At 41.2% G+C, this 22118-nt stretch overlaps 1 protein-coding gene across 1 annotated transcript in view; it reads right to left on the bottom strand.

The window, feature by feature from the left end:
• mdga2a (MAM domain containing glycosylphosphatidylinositol anchor 2a) overlaps window positions 1-22118 on the bottom strand; it is a 132439-nt gene that overhangs the window by 96722 nt on the left and 13599 nt on the right. Inside the window, exon 2 of the mRNA XM_067614269.1 lies at window positions 494-633. Within this exon, the coding sequence (XP_067470370.1) occupies window positions 494-633 (140 nt within the window). The remainder of the gene's footprint in view (window positions 1-493; window positions 634-22118) is intronic.

The raw sequence follows: 22118 nt of genomic DNA, 5'->3' as shown, positions 1-22118 counted from the left end.
TCGGAGCAGCTCAGCACGGCGGGAGCTCTGGCACTTACAGCACGCCGCCGGGGATGATGGGAGGTATTTTTCTGAGCTGTGTGTGCTCTGCAGAGTCAACAGGGGTGAAGAGTGTGTGTGTGTGTGTGTGTGTGTGCCTGCGTGCGTGTGTGTGTGTGTGTGTGTGCCTGCATGCGTGTGTGTGTGTGTGTGTGTGTGTGTGTGTGCCTGCGTGCGTGTGTGTGTGTGTGTGTGTGTGTGTGTGTGCCTGCGTGCGTGTGTGTGTGTGTGTGTGCCTGCATGCGTGTGTGTGTGTGTGTGTGTGTGTGTGTGTGCCTGCGTGCGTGTGTGTGCGTGTGTGTGTGTGTGTGTGTGCCTTTAATCTGCTGCAGCTTCAACACATTAAATCATTTATTGTTTACTGACTGAATGTGGTCGTTAATTCACCTCATTCTCTATACCGCCCAGCCCCAGTAAACCCAGTGTGTCACCAGTAATCCCAGTATGTAGTTACCTGTGGTCGAGGATGTCCGGTCACCAGACACTGCAGCTCCAGAGTCTCTCCCTCTCTGATGGTGTAGACTCTCTCGCTGTGGCGCTCCTCCTCCACGTTACAGGCCTGACCGGAGTGCACGATCCGCACCGTCGGGGGCGCTGCGGACAACAACAACAACAACAACAACAACATCAGACCGTCTCCTCGTGTTAGCTGAGCTGTTGTTTCCATGGTAACCCGAACCTGCAGAAGTTATGTGTTATTATTAATTCATCCGTTATTTAATTATTATTTATTTAATTTTGTTTTGTTGTGATAAAATAAACAACAAAACAAAAAAAGAACCAACGCTAAAAAGGAAAAACATGAACTGCTGGAGCAAGAAAACATGATTTTAATATTGAAACAAACAAATCATTTCATAGTGGAATAAGTTTACTAACTAAAGGTAAATGAACTTTACAATTAAATCTGTGTGACCTTGAACACAACATCAGTCTGTGTATAACTGCAAAATAACTCGATCAATAATTAATCAATGTGTGGAAACTGGAGACTAAATAACAACAACAACGATGCAACACACGTGAAATTAATCAGCTGCAGCAGTGCATGCTGGGAGACATACGTACTGTAGAAATACATATTAGGACGACAACCAATTATATTTTTCATCGTCAATTAATCTGCTGATTATCAATCAAATAATGAAAAAATGTCCACAGTGACGTCTTTAAGATTTTTAATTTTTTGTCACTTTTGACAAAGAAAAGCAGCAAATTCTCAACATTTGAGAAGCTGGAACGAGAGAATATTTTTCATTTTTGCTTGAAAAATGATGATTTGAGTATCAAAATAGTTGCTAATTGATTTTCTGTCGATCAGTTAATTGACTAATTGTTGCAGCTCTAATACATAAACAGTATTTGTGAGGAAAGTGAGAATATGAAATAAAAATGTTTGAATACTGAATGAAACTGAAGCCACAGCGGCAGATGTTTTAGATTCAGATCCGTGATGATGTCACAAAGGTTCAACTGTTTATCATCGACACGTTCATCAGATTATGTTTTTACTTTATGTCAACAGTTAAAGTGTCGGTGGGAAATAAAGCCTGATGTTTAACAGCAGTTCACATCAGCTGAGTTTTGGATAAATATTGAAAAGGTCACAGGTCAAAGGTCAAAGGTCACACAAACCAGAACTATGCAGGAATGTTTCCTCCGAAACCATTTAGTCGTATAAACAAATAAAATCCAGCATTATTTTCTTTTTTAAGTAGAGATTTTTCAGTCCCGATACCAGTGTTGAAGAGACTGGGATCAGACTGGGATCAGACTGGGATCAGACTGGGATCAGACTTCGATCAGACTGGGATCAGACTGGGATCATTCTTCTATGTGTGCTTGACTTAAACGTTGCTTCTCTAACTTATAGATGTAAATTAACTGAAATGTTATTTATTAAACCTGCTGTGTGGAACTTTTACATATAAATGAACGTCAGTTACGTTCAAGCGAAACTGGTTCACATGATACTGGTTTACTACGTGGAGTTTTTAAATCTCATGTCGGGGCGACATTCCCGCGCCGGCCGTTAATCCTCTTCTAGACTTTCCAAATGTTATCGGACCGAATGGATCAAATCTGATAGTGAAACGAGTCATTTATCCGGATTTATCCAACAGCAGGTTACAACCAGTATGTCACCATCAGGCATACTGGGACACATCCCAGTGAACCATCAAAACGTATCTGTTCTTACTGGTCCTCTGTGTGTCATTCAGGGTGCTTCTCAGATATCTGATACCTGATCGGCCTGTTGTCACTGATACCTGATCTATCTATCAGACTGATATCTGATGCCAGTATCAGTGTTGGAACATGACTGTTTATGTTGGAAAACATCTGTTTTATTGTCATTTATGACTCATTTGCATCTCATTGAAGTGAAGGTTTGACCGGCCAGTATATTCCAGCAGCACCAGGAACCACTGGGACCTGGAACAAGCTTTCAGTTTCTGTAATATTTATCATAAACTTCAACACTCGTCTCAGTTTAACAGTTTAACACCTTTAAAGGCGTCTTTAAACTGTTTAAACTTGTTTTTCTTTTCATATTTCATCACATCAAAGTTTGTCTCTTCACTGTGTAAATTCTGTCGACTTTTACTTTTGTTCATCCTTCAACAAAACAAACTTTAAACCTGCAGCAGCAGCAGCAGCAGCTCTGATCCGCCTCCACGCCTCACCGCCGCGTGGAGGGAAACACTGATATAAAAATAAAAACCTGAGTTTTTATTGTTTGACTGAACTCAGAGGAGCAGCTGGCTTTTTGTTTTACTGCGAGCTGAAAAAAACCGCATCTGAGCGGGCTGTTAGGGAGCCGTTAGGCCTCAAACAGACGTTACAGCCTGCAGGATGTTCTCTACCTGTCGTCATGGGAACCGCACGGCGAGGAGGCTGCGTGGTGTTTGAGTCCCTGTAAACCGCAGTAAAGAACAGCGTCCTCTTGGGTGTTACAGCTTTTTTTTTTTTTTTACAGCGTTCCTGATATTTCACAGACTCAAAGTTTGTCACGAAAGAATAAAAACAGGAAGTAAAGTTTAATAACTGCAGTAAAAATGACACCAGGTCAGTTTGTTACTTTGGTCACATGAGAAGCAAAGATATTTATCAAGAAACTAAAGCGCCATTTTTCATAACATTTATTCATAATTGTGTTTTCTAAAAACAGTAAATTCACAGATGTACGTGTATGTTTTCCAAGTTATCTGGAAACAAAACACAACATTTGTGTCAGTTTAGTTGTAATAAAATAAGAGTAAAACAAGTGAAACTGCTGTATTTTTGACTGGTGTATATGTGTATATATCTATAGATGTAGGTGAGTATAAATATATGTATAATAGCAAATATAAAACATGATTACCTGCATAAATGCAATATTTCCAACACTGTATACATGTATGTATGTATGTATGCTGTACTTGTGTATCCATGTTAATGTTTATATACATGCATATATATCTGAAGGTAACATCTTGTTCGCAGTTTGGACAAAAATCTGATTAAATAGTTTATAATAATAACTTCTAGAAACAGAAGTTTTTGAGGTTTAAATCAGCTGCTTCACAGAAAACATATTTATTGCATAAACTGCAGGATTAAAATACACAAAAGCAAATATTCTGGATTGTTATCGGTGCCGATACTGATCTTATTGTCTGCAGGTGTTGCCACAAAGTGTTTTTATTACATGTTTAATAAAGGAGAGCAGCTCACAAAACAACTTTTTTAATGAGAAACACTTCAGACAGCTGAGAGTTACACAGAGTTTTACAGATTTTAAATTACGGGATAAAAGTTCACTGCTTTCAGGTATCGGGAGAGTTAAAGTCAGATTGGTGCATCTCTAAATAAAACAGTTCTTCCAGCAGAGTTTGTGCTGCTGATCTGTGAGCTTTCAGAGAGTCTCAGACTAAAACCACCTGGAATTTAAGGTCAGATCTGAGGCCAAACTCTGGTGAGCACAGTCTGTCTGAAACAGAGTTCAGCTAATTAAAGTTGAGAAATTATAAATGAGCAGCAGAGGAAAAAGGTCAGTGGAAAATTAATTTTTAATTGACAGGGGCTTGTGCAGTGTTAGGTGGAGCAGACGGGCTGCAGCCTGGACCACTAACCCGGATCTGATGTGGATTCAGATCAGCGTTAGAGGCTGCCGGCTGGTGTTATAATAATAATAATAATAAACTTTATTCCTATACTTTCTAAAGTAGTTACAAGGTACTTCAGAAAATACAAAACCATAAACTATACGTGCAAAGATAAAAGAACATCATCCACAGAAAATACAATAAAGATTTCAAGATGTGGACAAACATAAAGAGATAAAACAGAATATAAAAACAACATTAAAACATTTGAACAGACATAATATTTTATACAAATGTCAGTTTGTTCAGGTGTGTTTTTCAGACTGAGGTGCTGACTCAGCTGATCTGCTGCTGAAACACTAAATGATCCCTTTTGTTTTTAGTCTGGACTTTTACCAGCATCTGATTCTCTGATCTGAGGGCTCTGTCCGTGCAGAATAAAGGATTAAGAGTTTTGAAATGTAAAGCGGAGCCGGGCCATGTAGGGATTTAAAAGTAATCAATAGAATCTTAAATCTTAAACGAACAGGAAGCCAGTGTAGTCCGGCCGGGACTGGAGAGACGAGTTCTCCACGTCGAGTGTTTGTCAGAAGTCTCGCTGCTGCACCGACTGTAGATGGACTGAACTGTTGCATCGTTTAGATGAGTAAATAATGACCTGCAGTGGTCTAGACGGGGTGAAATGACGGTGTAGAGAAGTAGTTCAACTATGTTTTTGGGGAACGTTGGTTTGACTTTGGCAATATTTCTGATTTGTAAATGTGCAAAAACAACTCCTAAGTTTCTAGCTGAGTGTGTGGTGTTAGTTGTTAGTTGTGGGGTGGGGGGGGGGGGGGCACTGTCAGAAATATGATCAGGACCAACAACCAGAACTCAGTCTTATCTGTGTTCAGTCTCAGAAAGTTGGAAGCCGTCCCGTCCTTAATGGCAGCAGTGCAGAGAATCCGGCGCTAAACGAGACGTACAACAGGGAGTCGTCGGCGTATCGACGGTACGACGCGATGGGGTGAAACGGTGAATACAAATACAAACTCAACAAAATAGTAACAAACAGTTACTATTAGTCGTCGGCCAGCTGCAGGTATTATCTTTTGTTTGTGAGCAGAGTTACTCAGAGTTTCTGTGTCAGCAGCTGCGAGGCATCCTGCATGTTGCACCACTCGTTTTTTATTTTTACACTTCGCCTCTATTTTTGCCTGACCCGCCTGCATCTGTGAATACAGTACACGCACTCGTGGGAGTATCTGAGCACAGTACAAACACTGAGAAACCCCCCCCACATGAGGCTTAAATATCTAATTGAATACAGGAAACTCCGGTTTCCTGACTTTAGTGAGCTGTTCTTTCTCTCCAGCTCATCTGTAACCTGCAGCTCCCAGCCTGCTAATTATTGATCACTCACTTGATCATTCAATGATAATTTCTACAATATGTGAAAAAATAATGTCTCCAGAGGCCTGAATGAGACCTGATGACTCACTGAACTGCAGGTATGTGGGTGTGTTGTGTGTTTCCATCCACTGCTGTTGTGTTAATATTAAGAGATAAACAGCAGGTGGTGCTAATTCTCCAGTCGATGCCGTTAAACTGTTGCAGAAGAAGAAACACAACGAGATCATTGAAAGAGCGGCAGTCAAAGCTCAAACGATGGGAAACCATTTGGAAAATGTGAAATTAACTCAAAATTTTATCAGCAACTATTTTGATACTCAAACAATCATTTTAGTCATTTTTCAGCAGAAACAACATTTGCTGGTTTCAGATTCTCAGATGTGAAGATTTGATGATGATGACAGTAAACTGAATATCCAACAAGACCAAACAAGACATATGCAGACGTCAACGTGGACTCTAAGAAATTATAACGGGCACTTTTCACTATCTTATCTTTCACTATCATTTTATAGACAGAACAATTAATTGATTGATCAATAAAATAATCGCTAGTTGCAGCGCTACTAGATATGTATGAAAACATTTGAGAGGGAGGGAAACACACCTCTACTGTGAACATGTGGAGGGACGGAAGATATGAAAACACTGAAGACACTGGTTTGTTTTGTTGACGCCTTTAGTTCAATACATATTAAATAAATTCCACAAGTAATATCAATAATTATAGTAATAAGTAATATCTATAACTCGAGCCACAATACAGGGTGATAAAAAAAAGCAAAATTGCACAAAAGGATACAAAAAACAAGAAACTTTAAAGTATGACCTTAAAGTAGTGAAGCTTGAGGTGTTATTAAGTATTTTTAAAGTTTTTTAAAGTGGACACAGATCAAGGTGGTCATTAAAGAGACGTCTGTTTATCCTCATTCAGCACTCAGACTGCCTGGGGAGAAACTTTTCAGCGTTTGACCTCAGGATCCAGTAGCGTTTCCCTGATGGGAGCACTGGGGGGGCAGGCGGTGACTCAGGAGGCAGAGCGGGTCGATCGGTGGTTCAATCCCCGGTTCCTCCAGTCAGCATGTCAGAGTGCCCTTGACCAAGATACTGAACGCTAAATTGCTCCTGATGCGTGAATGTTTTAATGATTAGATTCTCCTCCTGATGAGCAGGTTGGAACCTTGTTGGTGTAAAAACGCTTTGAGTGGTTGGAAGACTAAATGCAGCTCATTAACCATTTACTGTGAGGAGGCTGTGACCATGATGGGATCTGTCTTTGGTGATGCTCTTGGTCCTGGTCCTGGTCCTGCATCTCCTGGTGAATCATTTTAACGTGAAGCAGCAGCAGTAGGAGGATGTTATGTTAGCATTAGCTACTGTGATGTGACTGTAGGATAGTAAACAGCAGAGTCCACCAGTCACACTAAAAACGACCACATGGAGACGTAATTACAGACTGTAAATATATTTAATTGCTTTTGCAGAAAAAAAAAAACAGGGTTTGATTTCATGGAAACCAAAATAACTTAACTCTGTCGCTGGTGTTCGGCCACATGCTGCTGCCTCTTCAGACAGACTCTGATTGAAGTGCATGCTGGGAGAAAATCAGTCCATCGTTGTTTTGGGGTTTGATGACATCAGCATGAAACGAAAGCAGAGTCATCGGAGGACGGACAGAAAAAAAAAAACACAAAATCTCAAAATAGAAAGGAGAGAAAAAGTAGGACAACCAGATCATCCACAACACCTCCTCCTCTTCCTCTTCCTCCTCCTCCTCCTCTTCATCTTCTCCTCTCTCCTCCACTTTGCTCTCTTTTCCTTCTCTTCTTCTTTGTTTCTTTTTTTGTTTCCTCCTCTCTGTCTCTCCTCCCAACCTGAGGCCATGTTCAGGTGATGTTCAGGTCAGATTTTTATCTTCTTCATGTTCAGGCAACATTTTCTTTCGTTATCTGCTCTTTTGATGGGAAATCGTTGGATGAAACATATTTTATTACATAAAAGCTCAATAAAAGAGAATGGGCTGGTGTTATTTTATTCATGAAGATCTTTTAGCAACTGGAGTAAAGAAAAGTAAATTAACTAAACATTATACACACGTTTAATTAGGAAGGAAGGAACTTTAGTTCCACACTGGAAAATGATCTTTGGTTTTAACGCACAGCGCTGAAAACAACAATAAACAGGACAGATGACAAACGAGACGCCGCATCAATGAACAACGTCGTTTAAATACATAAATACAGTAGAATCAAGTAAAATGGGCTGAGTTTGGTGAAACTGGGAGCAGGCTCTGCAGAAACACTTACTGTTCATACTTTTGGTGGCTCTTGCCTCCCTGAGTGCAAAAACCGTGTGAGTGCAGAGTTGTAACAACAGACAGAACCAGTATCAGACCAGCACTCTGTACTGGGAGATGAGTTCAGGTATCAGCGTGGAGACTAAAGGCTGCAGGTACATGAGAGCAGAGAGACAGTTGTATTGATTCCTTCTGAGTGTCATGCAGAGTTTAGGTCAGACCGGTGTTTGTATATCTTCCCGTATTTGAATGTTCCTAAATCCTCACTTGACCCAGAATTCATTTAGGTTTAACCATCATGAAGCGCCTGATCCAGGATCCAGGAGACCAACCTGCACGGAAGTCTTTTTACTTCATTGACATATTAAGGTTCTTTTAAAGGGAACATATTCTGCTTTTAGTGGTTTTCTGTTATTTATATCCTGTTCTGATGTTGGATGTTGAACACAGTCAAAGCTCCAACATGTACGGATGGATTTGAGAAGTTGACATTTGGAGTAAAGAAGGAGAAAAAGAAGTGAAATCCTGCTACTATAGTTTGTTTACGTAGCCTCCGGAGCCGGAGGAAGCTTCCTGAAAGCTGACCAATCAGAGCAGAGTGGGCTCATCAGGAGGCGGGCCTTAAAGAGACAGGAGCCTGTTTCAGACAGAGGCTGAACTGAGGGGCTGCATAAAGGACCAGTAGAAGATAAATAAAGAGTTTTTATTCCAGTAGAGCCCCAGAATATAAATATAGAGCTGGAAATGTGCTGAATATCCTCTTTAAGGTATAAATTAGGGAATTTTAAAAAGCCTGAAAACATGCATATAACCCATTAATATATTAAAAACTTAATATATGATATTTCTGAAATTTATCAATTAATCACCTCAAAATTCTGTTTAATTAATTACATCAGCATCAGTGGGATTCCTTGTTGGACTGTTCCTGTCATCATGTGTTTTTTTTTTTCAGAAAAAGGCTGATGAGTTTTGGGATTAACCAGTCTTTTGTTATTTTTCTGCTCCCAGTGCATTATGGGATGGCATCAGGGCTCTCTACAGTATCAGTATCATCAACCTGAGTCCAGCTGGAGGTCAGAGGTCAGATGGTGATTTATTACAGCGTGAGGTCACATGAGGTCAGATTAAAGACGAGCAATAGCAGCATTTGGATTAAATTCTGTTCCTGTTTATTTCTCTCTGTGTTTAACAGCCGGAAACAAACCTGGACTTTTATTTATTACATTTACATCAGTTCATCAGTAATCATGAATATATATCTGTTTATTCAGCACTTTATATTATGTAGTTATTGTATATTATTTATCTATAGCACACGTCATACCAGCCGCAAAGACGCACAAATGATAACAACAATAAAAAGAAACAAAAGCAAACAGATTAGAAACAATAAAAATATATAAACACATAAATTTGACAAGATAAAAAAACAATCAATCTGTAGAAGCAGGTTGTATCAGTATCAGATCATTACACCGTCTGTAGTTTGGATTTAAACGTGTTGACTCTGAGAACAATCAGTGATCCAGAACCTGAGAGGTCTGCAGGGTTCGTACCGGGTCAGGAGATCTGATATGTATCTGAGACCTGAACCGGTCAGTGATTCATCGACAAGCAGCCGTATGTTGATTCTCTGAGAACTGGAGTTCTACGCTGAGCTGATCTGGATCTGGATCTGGATCTGGATCTGCTGAATCTGTCTGATCAGCGTCTTAAAACCAGGTCACACCAAAGATTCATGACTGGACCAGTTGAAACCTGCAACTTCTTGCAACGCACCGGTCTGCCAGTTTACACCAGTATGACTAGACGAGATGGTGTCTCCATAGCAACGACTCTCTGTACTTTCATTGTACCTGTCGGATTGTCAGGCTGTTTTTTGTTTTTGGAGCTGGATGTAATCTGTAGCATCTTAAAATATGAATGAAGATAATAATCAGCTCATATGTTTTCTGATCAGTTTGGTTAAAGGATGACTGTGATCAATCAATCAATCAATCTTCTATCATACAGATTAATAACAACTGACGAGCTGATAATAAGACTGAACAAACCAGAAATATCAACATAACAGTTGCTTGTTTCCACATCCAGCAGTTACGGAGCAACATCATCATTCATGTGGAGTCGTGTTTCTCTTTTAGCTGTTTCTGCTCTCTACCAGCTCCTGAGGGAAATATCTGGCTCTTTAGCTGCTAAATGCTCCACTATGTTCACCAGCTAGTCTACAGCTAACTGTGAGCAGGTAGTGTACAGCAGCTATGAGACGCTGAGAGTGAACCAGAGCAGTAAAGTTGCAGTCGGACAGATAAACAATGAGCTGAAACTCACTATAAAGCTCCGTAAAGCCGAGAGGAGCTGCAGAGTCTACGAGACACAACCAACACGTTACTACATAGATCAGACTGAGGAGGACAGAAATATATAAGTTATTTATACTGTTTCAGCAGCTTGCAGCATAAAAACTCCTGAATGATTCCATATCATATGAAATGAATAGAAAACAATAACTGCTTAGAACTTAAAGAGTTAAATTATTGTGCTTTTAACCTCCACAAACTCTCACCTGCAGCCGTTTATCCGAGGGGATTGGATTGATCTAATTCTTGGTTTCGGGGTGATTATAGAGACCCTGAGGGGGGGGGGGGGTGTAATTCCTGACTTTAGGAGGTGTTGTGTGGTTTTTTGTGTTTTGTATGCTGCACCTTGTACCGCAGGGATCAGCCGGTCTGCCGGGTTCGAGCCGGATTCATCACTTATTAGAACGAGAGCGAGGGGGATTAGACTAATACCTGGTTTTAGGATGGGAAATGGAAAATACCTGAGCCAGAACAGGATCGGAGGATGGAGGGATGGAGAGCTGAATACAGATGAAAAACTGAACTCCTTCACTGCCTCCGAAGAACAAACTGAGTCACTGAGCTTAATGACATTTGAACTTCAGTTGTTTACACTGTTTATGTTTTAGCCTCCTAGAACAGCTCTGATGTTTTTATATGTATTTATATGTTGGTTGATCAGGATGTAATTTCCATTATTTTACTGATAAATAATTTGAACTGGAATCAAGAGTGAAGTCGGTTTATTTCAACTTATTTCTGATCAAAATTTACTTCTTTCAAGAATTTAGAAGAAATGAACGTCAGTGTCTTAAACACACAATATGTAGTTTCAGCCGCTAGGCGTCTCAATCAAAACAATAACAACAGACGGAGTGTGATGACGGTGTGAAGTAGCAAGGGATCATGGGAGTTGTTGTCTACGTGGTTAAACAACCAGCTTCACCGGGATAGGATTACTCCAGTGTTCATCGTTCAGGATGTTTTTACCCGCAGAGGTCTCCTCCTCTCCAGAAACAAACGTACACGCAGATTAAAATCATTAAAATACTAATTAAAGCTGTTTCACCTAAAAAATCAATATTTCTCTGACGATGTTTGGTGACCACCGGACTTCCTGGAGGGGCTGTTAGCCGAGCTGCTGCTAACGTTTGTCCAGTTTATTTCTCTGATAACTTAAGATCCAGACGTCCAATGACTAAAATCCTTCTTCTGGCTAAAAGATATAGTTAAAAACCACCTAAATTTATCATGAAAATGTGTCTTAAAACTGAATAAAAGTCCATTTATAACAGTTTGTGTGGAACAACCACAACGCCGATGTATTATCTTGTATGTGTGTAAGTTACTCTTTGGTAGACGCCATTGTAGCGGACAAACACAGCGCCGCCGTATGCATCTGATGTGTGTTTACTCTTTGGTAGAGGAGGTATGACGCCATCGACAGGCGACCAAATGAAACGGTCCGTTACTTTGATTAAATTACAGATTTCTCTGGGTTTGAAAATTGTTGGAAACATTTGGGATAATGTAAGTACACAACTCAACAACATATATAACATAGGTCTAGTTGTTTTTAGACATTTTAATGCAGAATAATTACATATTATAGCTTTAAATGAAGACAAATCACACAAAAAACTAGATTGATCTGATAGATGTAATAATCAGTGATGTCACAGAGTACGACTGTACATCACTGCAGCCAGACGACAACTTAATGAGTTTTATAAGTTTACTTTAAACCATGTGATTCTATTTTTCAGCTCCTTTCAGTATATTGTCATTATTTTATATTTCCATGACTAAATTTTCTAAATCCTTCAAAGTGTCCTGCAGACTTTAAGCTGCTGTCGACAGACTTATGTCAACCTGTAATCTTTATTTATTTTTATTTATTTGCTTATTAGTTTCCTCTCATTTCTTTTAGTTTTTGTTTTATTTTAAATAAATTATTCTACTTACTCATTAGAGGGCCTGAATTAAGAGACTGAGACCAGAATGACTCTTTGAAACAAAGATTGATTTAGTATTTGTCGACAGAAGTTGGAGCAGCTTTAAGACGCTTCAGGATCGAAGCTGCTGATTGGCTCCAAACAGAAAAGACGGCGCCAACCAACAATAAAACCAACAGGTGACATTACACCTCGCTACGTCCGTCTTCATATACGGGCTGTGATTCAGACTCATGTGACCTGCAGCAGATTCACACAGCAAACAAACAAACAAACAAACAAACAAACAGACTCCGCCACCGTCGGAGGTCAAACTGGAACATGTGGGATGTTTAGTGGAAAAACGTCCTCTGGGTTTCTGAGTCTCACCTGCTGCGTTTGGACTGTTTAACATCAGAGATAAACGGCACTAAAGGGCTTTAATAACTCTGCTACAGGAACAGAAACAGCTGCAAACACATTTAACATCACAGGAAACAATTTTAAAAAAACAAACAGTGAAATTCTCATTTTGTCAGTTTACAGTTTAGTACGGTGGCCCTGAAGTGCACATCACAACGACAAATCACAAAACACAACAACAAATCACAAAACACAACAACATTAACTTCTATCGACAAAGCTTGTTGCTGATTGGACAGACGCACTGTCCGTCCAATCAGCAACAAGCTTTGTCGGTAGAAGTTAATGTTGTTGTGTTTTGTTATTTGTCGTTGTGATGTGCACTTCAGGGCCACCGTAGTTTAGAGAGACTCTGCACTCACACATTGTAAATATCTTCACGCGATGCAGTGATGGGTTACATTAAAGGCTTCGTATACGACACAAAACAGGCAAATTTAACGCAGCTCATGTATTCGCATCAAACAGGAAGTGATCATGTTAGCGCAGGTTTTAGGTTTCAGTCATCGACCGTGAGGAGCGGCTGGTTTCTCCTCGTTCAGATTTGTCTCTCCTGGATTCTGTAACCATCCTACAGGTTTTTATATTCTGACACCTGTTTACATTGTTTACATTTTGTTTCTGTCTGTGATGTTGACAGATGGCTGAGATTACTACAATACCCATGAGCCTCGGCTGCTGTTACCATGGAGAAGAATCCAGTCAGTCAGCCAGAGGTGCGAATCAGAGCGAAACGAATTCAAAACACACTGCTGTTGAAGTTGTGAACAAAACGTGTCGCCATGGTTACAGAGTTCACTCATAGTGAGCCAGAAATTAAAAGTGAAACTGAGTTAATGCGGGGCCGTTAGCAGCACATGTGACCGGATTTTAAGCTCGGTGATTGGCTGTTTCTTGCTGAAATGCACCTTGGGAGTCGTAGTTAACTTCCGGCCGCGACACCGACCTTGTTTCCATTTTGCATCGAATGAGGAACCAGCGACCAAAACTGCCGAAGAACAGAGAGAGAGAGAGCGAGGAGAGCGAGCGGCAGTAGAGTGAATGAGAGAAATAACAGCGGTTACGTTCTAAAGCACAAATAAACAACCATCAGACAGTCAACAGATGATTTCTCCTTTTCATTCAGTCATTACATCCAAGATCTACAGGACGGATCCGTGTTGGTTCTGATGCCTGCAGTTCATCATTAGAGCATCAAATGAGACGCGTCAGTTTCACTTTCAGTGCGTTTGGGCCTTTAAACTGCACAGGTGCTCCTAATAAAGTGCTCGCAGAGTGTATATATATATATATATATATAGTGTATATATTTTCAGGGATCTGGTTGTGTCAGAAAGACAAAAACAGGCTTTAAATTCATTTTCATATATTTCAGAATGTAGTCGGTCTATTAATCTCTCCGTCTTTCTGTTTCCAAACACACTGACCTCCTGCGGTGACAATCAGGGATCTGTTTCCTCTCCTTTAACACTCTAATCTCTAAACTCATCCCTTTAATTCAGTTTAAATCTACACACACACACACACACACATACACACACACACACACACACACACACACACACACACACACACACACACACACACACACTCTGTGGTTAAATCAGGGCGAGCTCCTGCTGAGACTCACTGCTCTACTGTACAGGCCTGAGGCTGAGTGTGTGCATGTGTGTGTGTGTGTGTGTGTGTGTGTGTGTGTGTGTGTGTGTGTGTGTGATGTAGTGAGTCATCCTGCTCTCTGCAGTCTCATACAGTGTGTGTGTGTGTGTGTGTGTGTGTTTTGTTAGTTGTGTGTGGAGAACCCAGTTCTAACTTAACTTAAACTGAGTTTCAGACTGAATCATATATTTTATTGATAATATAAGTTGGAATAATCAATAAAAAAGCCACTAAACACTGGACTGTGTAACAGTGTAACTAACATAATGAGACGAAAATCGTTTTTTTCAGTCAGTGTTTTGTGGTGTGTGTATCAGTGTGTGTGTGTGTGTGATGTTTTAATGAACTCCCGCATGGACCAAAGACAGTAAAGTTGTTCCCTACCGCAGACTGTATATAAAGATGGACGTATCGAGGTGCAGCTTCTGGTCGGCGCCATCTTTTCCCGTTTGGAGCCAGAATCTTCCAGACGAGGAGTTCATGTTGATGTTCAGGAAACACGCTACGCTACCTCAGACCTCACGTTAAACTTAATATTACGACAACAGTCAGTGAAGCAGCAGGTGAGCCACCTGTCAATCACAGCTGTCAATCAACATCCACACAGCAGACATCAAAGCTACTATAAGTCTCCAAATCTTATTAATGGAGAAATAATTAAAAATAAACAAATGACAACAAAGCAGCAGCGACGTCTTGAGGCTGAAGCACCTTAACTATGCTTAAAACATCTTTTCAACCAATATATAACATGCAGTATATTTTATAAATAATATAAGTTGTTGTTAGACAATAATAAAGAAAACTGGACTGTGTGTACAGGTGCGGTCACATGATGTTTCCGTTACCATGACTAATATAATATAATATAATATATAACATGAGCAGCTGATCCAGGTGTTGTTTGGGAGAAATGATCGTTATCTCTTATTTTTCATTATAAGGTGGTATTAGTCAGTCAGCTGATTGATCTCAAGACTCAAAAGCAAAAACTTGTAAAAAACCACAAAACCTCAAACTTTTATGTAATTCTCAGATCTAAAGTCATCCAGGATCACAAGTGTTTCCTCTCATCTTCATTTATTTATGTCAGAGAGCAGAGCTGCAGAGAGAAGACAGACAGGCATGAAACTAAATATTAAAACCACTATCTGTCCCAGTTCCTCCCAAATCTCTCCTCCTGCTCTCAGGTCAGATTCAACTTCACTCTTTTATTCATGTCACCGTAAAGATTTTTACCTCTCTCTCTCTCTCTCTCTCTCTCTCTCTCTCTCTCTCTCTCTGTCTCTTTGTGTTATGTAACTCTCTCGCTGTATTTCTAGAGCGAAGGATCTCTCAGAGGAAGCTGCCGAGTCAGTGGGACGGCTAAAAATAGCTGCAGACATCTGATTGGCTGACAGCATGGTGCTCCATCTGCATACGTAATGAGGCAGCAGGAGGCCGAGGGATGAATGGAAACCAGAACCTGGATTCTCAACAGAAAACGCCAAATTACAGAAACATCAGTCGAGTTCAGCGGTGATGAACACACCTGTACTACAATATACCTGTACTACACACCTGTACTACACACCTGTACTACAACACACCTGTACTACACACCTGCACTACAACACACCTGTATTACACACCTGTACTACACACCTGCACTACAACACACCTGTACTACACACCTGTACTACACACCTGTACTACACACCTGCACTACAACACACCTGTACTACACACCTGTACTACACACCTGTACTACAACACACCTGTACTACACACCTGTACTACACACCTGTACTACACACCTGTACTACAACACACCTGTACTACACACCTGTACTACACACCTGTACTACACACCTGTACTACAACACACCTGTACTACACACCTGTACTACACACCTGTACTACACACCTGTACTACAACACACCTGTACTACACACCTGTACTACACACCTGTACTACAACACACCTGTACTACACACCTGTACTACAACACACCTGTACTACACACCTGTACTACACACCCGTACTACGCACCTGTACTACACACCTGTACTACAACACACCTGTATTACAATATACCTGTACTACACACCTGTACTACACACCTGTACTACAACACACCTGTACTACACACCTGTACTACACATCTGTACTACAACACACCTGTACTACACACCTGTACTACACACCTGTACTACACACCTGTACTACAACACAAATGTACTACACACCTGTACTACACACCTGTACTACAACACACCTGTACTACACACCTGTACTACAACACACCTGTACTACATCACACCTGCACTACATCACACCTGTACTACACACCTGTACTACAACACACCTGTACTACACATATGTACTACACACCTGTACTACAACACACCTGTACTACATCACACCTGCACTACATCACACCTGTACTACACACCTGTACTACACATATGTACTACACACCTGTACTACATCACACCTGTTCTCCTGATTCTCAACAGAAAATGCCAAATTACAGAAACATCAGTCTAGTTCAGCGGTGATGAACACACCTGTACTACACACCTGTACTACACACCTGTACTACAACACACCTGTACTACACACCTGTACTACACACCTGTACTACAACACACCAGTACTACACACCTGTACTACACACCTGTACTACAACACACCTGTACTACACACCTGTACTACAACACACCTGTACTACACACCTGTACTACAACACACCTGTACTACACACCTGTACTGCACACCTGTACTACAACACACCTGTACTACATCACACCTGTACTACACACCTGTACTACACACCTGTACTACAACACACCTGTACTACATCACACCTTTACTATATCACACCTGTACTACACATCTGTACTACATCACATCTGTACTACAACACACCTGTACTACACATATGTACTACACACCTGTACTACAACACACCTGTACTACACACCTGTACTACAACACACCTGCACTACATCACACCTGTACTACACACCTGTACTACAACACACCTGTACTACATCACACCTTTACTATATCACACCTGTACTACACATCTGTACTACAACACACCTGTACTATATCACACCTGTACTACACACCTGTACTACAACACACCTCTACTACATCACACCTTTACTACAACACATCTGTACTACATAACACCTGTACTACACACCTGTACTACAACACACCTGTACTACATCACACCTTTACTATATCACACCTGTACTACACATCTGTACTACAACACACCTCTACTACATCACACCTTTACTACAACACATCTGTACTACATAACACCTGTACTACACACCTGTACTACAACACACCTGTACTACATCACACCTTTACTATATCACACCTGTACTACACATCTGTACTACAACACACCTCTACTACATCACACCTTTACTATATCACACCTGTACTACACATCTGTACTACAACACACCTCTACTACATCACACCTGTACTACAACACACCTGTACAACATCACACCTGTACAACACACCCGTACTACAACACACTTATACTACACACCTGTACTACAACACACCCGTACTACAACACACTTATACTACACACCTGTACTACAACACACCAGTACTACAACACACCTGTACTACAACACACCTGTATTACACACCTGTATTACATCACACCTGTATTACATCACACCTGTACGCCAACACACCTGTACTACATGCCTGTTCTACACACCTGTACTACAACACACTTATACTACACACCTGTACTACAACACACCTGTACACCTGTTGTGTGAGAAAATAACCTATGAATAAGCTCTTTCTCAGCTTTCAGCCGCTCTGACTGTGAAATACAGTCACCAGCTTCTCCTGCTATCTTCACTCTAGAGCTGCAACTAACAGTTATTTTTACTATCAATTTTCTCACTTAATTAATTCATTGTTTAGTTTCTAAAATGTTTAAGAAATGTGAAAAAATGCCATTAAAACTTCCCAAAACCCAAAGAAATGTCTTCAATTTGCCTGTTTTGTCCAATCAACAATCCAAAGGGCTTTTGGAGAATGTTGTAGACATCTCTGTGGAAGTTCTTGGGGTCCTTGAGGAGGCTGTAGTGGCCAGTGGTTCCAGCAGTCCTTAAGGGCTTACCAGAGATCCTTGTGGAGGTTCCAGGGGTGCTAGAGGTTGTAAAGGTCCTTGAGAATTTTGTAGAGGTCCTTGAGGAGGTTGTAGACATCATTGAGGAGGCTGTTGTGGTCAGTGGTTCCAGCAGTCCTTAAGGAGTTATTAGTGGGCCTTGAGGAGGTTCCAGGGGTATCTGAGAATAGACATCCTTAAGGAGGTTGTAGAGGTCCTTGAGGAGGTCCTTGAGAATTTTCTAGACATCCTTGAGGATGTTCTTTGGCTCCTTGAGGATGTGTTCAAAAATGTCAAAAGGTCCCTGAGGGGCTTCTACAGGTCCTTGAGAATGTTTGAGACATCCTTGAGGATTTTTTTGGGCTACTTGAGTATGATGTAGGGGTCCTTGAGAGTGATGTAAAGGTCCTTGAGGAGGTTCCAGGGGTCTTTGAGTTGACTGTAGTGTAACATGAGCATCAGTGCTGTTGCTATGGTTACCTGCAGTTGGATATAGAACAGTGTTTAAACTGTTGACCTGGTTTGTGTTTGAGGAGCCCACACATGAGTAACATTTGTCAGCCAATCAGAAGGCAGAGATTTCTGAGGTTGAGGTAACATTTAGAGCGGAGCAGGAAAAGACAGATTTATGTCCTCTGGTTGAAAAGTAACATCATCTGCTCCGACATCACTGGTCCAGCTGTGACACAACAACAGGAAGTGTGAGCAGGTCAGGTGTGTCAGTCTGCAGGAACGTTACAGTGAAGCCAGCGAGCGTCTCTGCCTGCTGACCCCGATAACCATCACTGTAATTATCACCCCGCCTGCTGCTCAGCTGCAGCTCTGCATCCTGCAGCAGCACGTAACGCCACATAACTCACACCACCGCTCACGCATGAAGAAGAGCTGAGTGTGGACCACTCATCTTCTCTGACAGAGCAGCGAGGAGGAGGAGGGATGCAAACAGCAGAGGTGGAGGAGAGAAGCGGTCGAGCAGAAAATTCACATTTTACAGTTTTATCGTCTGGAACGCTCTGAGAGCGACGCAGGAAAAGGAAAGATATTTAGAAAGTGATGTCTGTCAGTCAAAACCGTCCTCCTTCTCAGAGTCATAACTCAGTCACATAATGTGAACACACAGACATGAAACACATGATATCATTCAGTGTGACTTCCACTTCCTGACGATATCATTACCTCTGATGTTCATCACCAATAAACCTCCATAAATCCACTTAGAAACCAGAGAAACAAGAAGCTGCAGAACCTGAGAATCATCACATGATTAAGTTTTCTTCAGTTTCAGTGATAGTCGTCTGTTCATCACGTTACACTGCAGACAGGAGCTGCTAACAGCTGATTCACACGACTTTAATGGAGACTATTTGACTAAATGTGAACAAATATGATGTAGAAACTTCACACACACATACACACACACACACACACACACACATCACAGAGGATATTAAGGTACTTAAAAACTCTTAACTGCAATTTGCATCGAAGCTCGTCCTCCTTCTCAGAGTCAGAACTCAGTCAAATCCAAACACACAGACATGAAATTAGAGCTGCAGTCTGCTAGTCGACTGGTCGATTAGTTGGTCGATATGTTCTCGTCTGACCAAATTCTCATTGGTCGAATAATCGCCGTGTTACTTTCATAAAAAGAAAAGTGCTACATCAACAGCTTTCTAGGATTAATCCATTTGCTGTTGCGGGAGGGAAAGACTAACAACTTTGAAGTGGCCGAATCTGATGGAGCCTGCTGGGAGTAACTGTACTCAACGTTTACTGAATCTGTGTTTCTCCTATAATTGTAACAACGGGAACCCCCACCAGGCCAAAAAACTATTTTTTAATGCCAAATAATCCCTTCACTCAGAGATCAACAACGTTTGGGAGCCTCTGTGCAGCGCTGTGAGTCAACCTCTGCGTCGTTACCTGGGAAACTCTTGGTAGCGTAAGTCCGTTAAGGAATATGACATTGCATAATATGTTTGAGTAGCGAGCGGGAAAGAGCGAGTGGCAGGAAAACGGCGGTGGATGCGAGCGGAGCAGATGAAAAGGTTAGCAGTAAGTTAAGACAGTACAGACAGTGTAACAGTTAATACATGCTGCAGTTTCTCAAGACAAAGAAAAGTCACGTCTGTTGTTTCCCCAACTGCTGGAGAAGTGAAGCTGTTAGCTCCAAAGTTAGCAACAGTGAGTTAGCATAACATGCAGACGCTAAAAAGAGAAATAGAGAAATGAGTTCACTCTGACCTGTAACATCCAACAATGTTTAATCCCCCCCCCCCCCCCCCCTGCAAAAATGATGTATGATTTCAGTCGACCAAGATTTTATTTGGTTGATTACAGCCCGACATGAAACACATATGTTTAGATTCAGTGTGACTTTCCGAAGATATTAATGTCTCTGTCTGTCTAATCCATCATGAATAAACGACTGTAGAAACAAAGGTGTTCCTCATGACCGCAGGACTTTAAGTTTTCTCCAGTATCACAGCAATCATCTGTGCATCATGTTACTGCAAACAGGAGCTGCCGAGACTCTTAATGGAGATTATTTGACAAAATGTGATAAAATATGATGTAAAAACATTTTTTCTTCTGCAGGAATCAGCAACTAGCAGATAAATGGATGAATGAAGAGAAAAACAGTTGAATCAAAAATACAAAAAACAGGTAGGTGGAGTCAGTTAACCTGCAGCATTCAGCCTCCAATCAGATGAGCTAAAAGGCTCGTGGAGGCGGAGCTTCACACCTGCAGATTCAGCTAAATATCTGTTATTCATTATGAATTCTTCTCGTTTATCATCACTGAACTAAAACATGTTTACGCTGCCGAGTGAGACGAACAGCTGGCTGCGTGATGACGGGGTTGCCTAGCAACAAGACACGGATACAGGTGACTGTCATTCATAACGCTTCAGCTAAAAATGATCTCGCTGTGTTTGAGGCTGTGACACTGAGCAGGTCGGGGGTTCAGATCCCTCTGAGGCTCGGTGAGAAGAGCAAGGCACTGATCACTGTTGATACCAATCACAAGTATTGATCACAATAAAGCTTTCATGACAATCTACCTGAGATATTTCACTCTGAACTATGAAAGTCAACCTCATGGTGGCGCTCGAGGAAAAAATCAGAGGCTGATGAAAGTCGGCAGGATTCATCCTCTGAGGAACATGAATGTCTCTGGTAAAGTTCATATCAATCCATCTGATAGTTGTTGAGATATTTCAGTCTGAACCAAAGCACAGAGCCGAGCTGCTAAAATGACCAAAAATATGACTGAAAATAAAAAGTCTCAGCAGTAAAACGTGACCACAGCTTTGCTTTGATGGGCAGCAGATGACAGAAGTCTTTCTCGTGTCTGACGGAGGACTTGTTGGACCTCTGACTCTCTCCTCCGTCATGTTGCGGGCTGCAGCTGCTGGTGGATTGAGGCTGAATCAGCCTGCAGAGCTCTACAGGCTGACAGCTTACATAACCACACTGTTACACTCTGCATTATTCTCCAAACATGGCCTTAATCCTCACACTGGGAGAGATGAGTCTCCCCAAGGTGGGATTTCTGCCGCTGAAGATCGCTGCACGTTAAACATTTCCTCACTCTTTGATCTGAGCTGCTCTTTAAGCTCTCACAGCTGATCTGCTCCTGTTAATGTTCTTTACTGGTCCTGCTCACATCGACACAGAGGCGTCCCATTAACATCCATCTGAAGCACGAGACGGAGGAAACAAATCATTTTACTATTATTTCTTTCTTTAAAGGATATGTCTCCTGATTTTCTATATTTTTCTTCTTTTCAACAGAT

Source organism: Thunnus thynnus, chromosome 16 (assembly GCF_963924715.1).
Source record: "Thunnus thynnus chromosome 16, fThuThy2.1, whole genome shotgun sequence".
Classification (NCBI taxonomy): Eukaryota; Metazoa; Chordata; class Actinopteri; order Scombriformes; family Scombridae; genus Thunnus; species Thunnus thynnus.
Note: the sequence above shows the minus strand (reverse complement) of the source record. Positions and strands in the feature narration are given on the sequence as shown.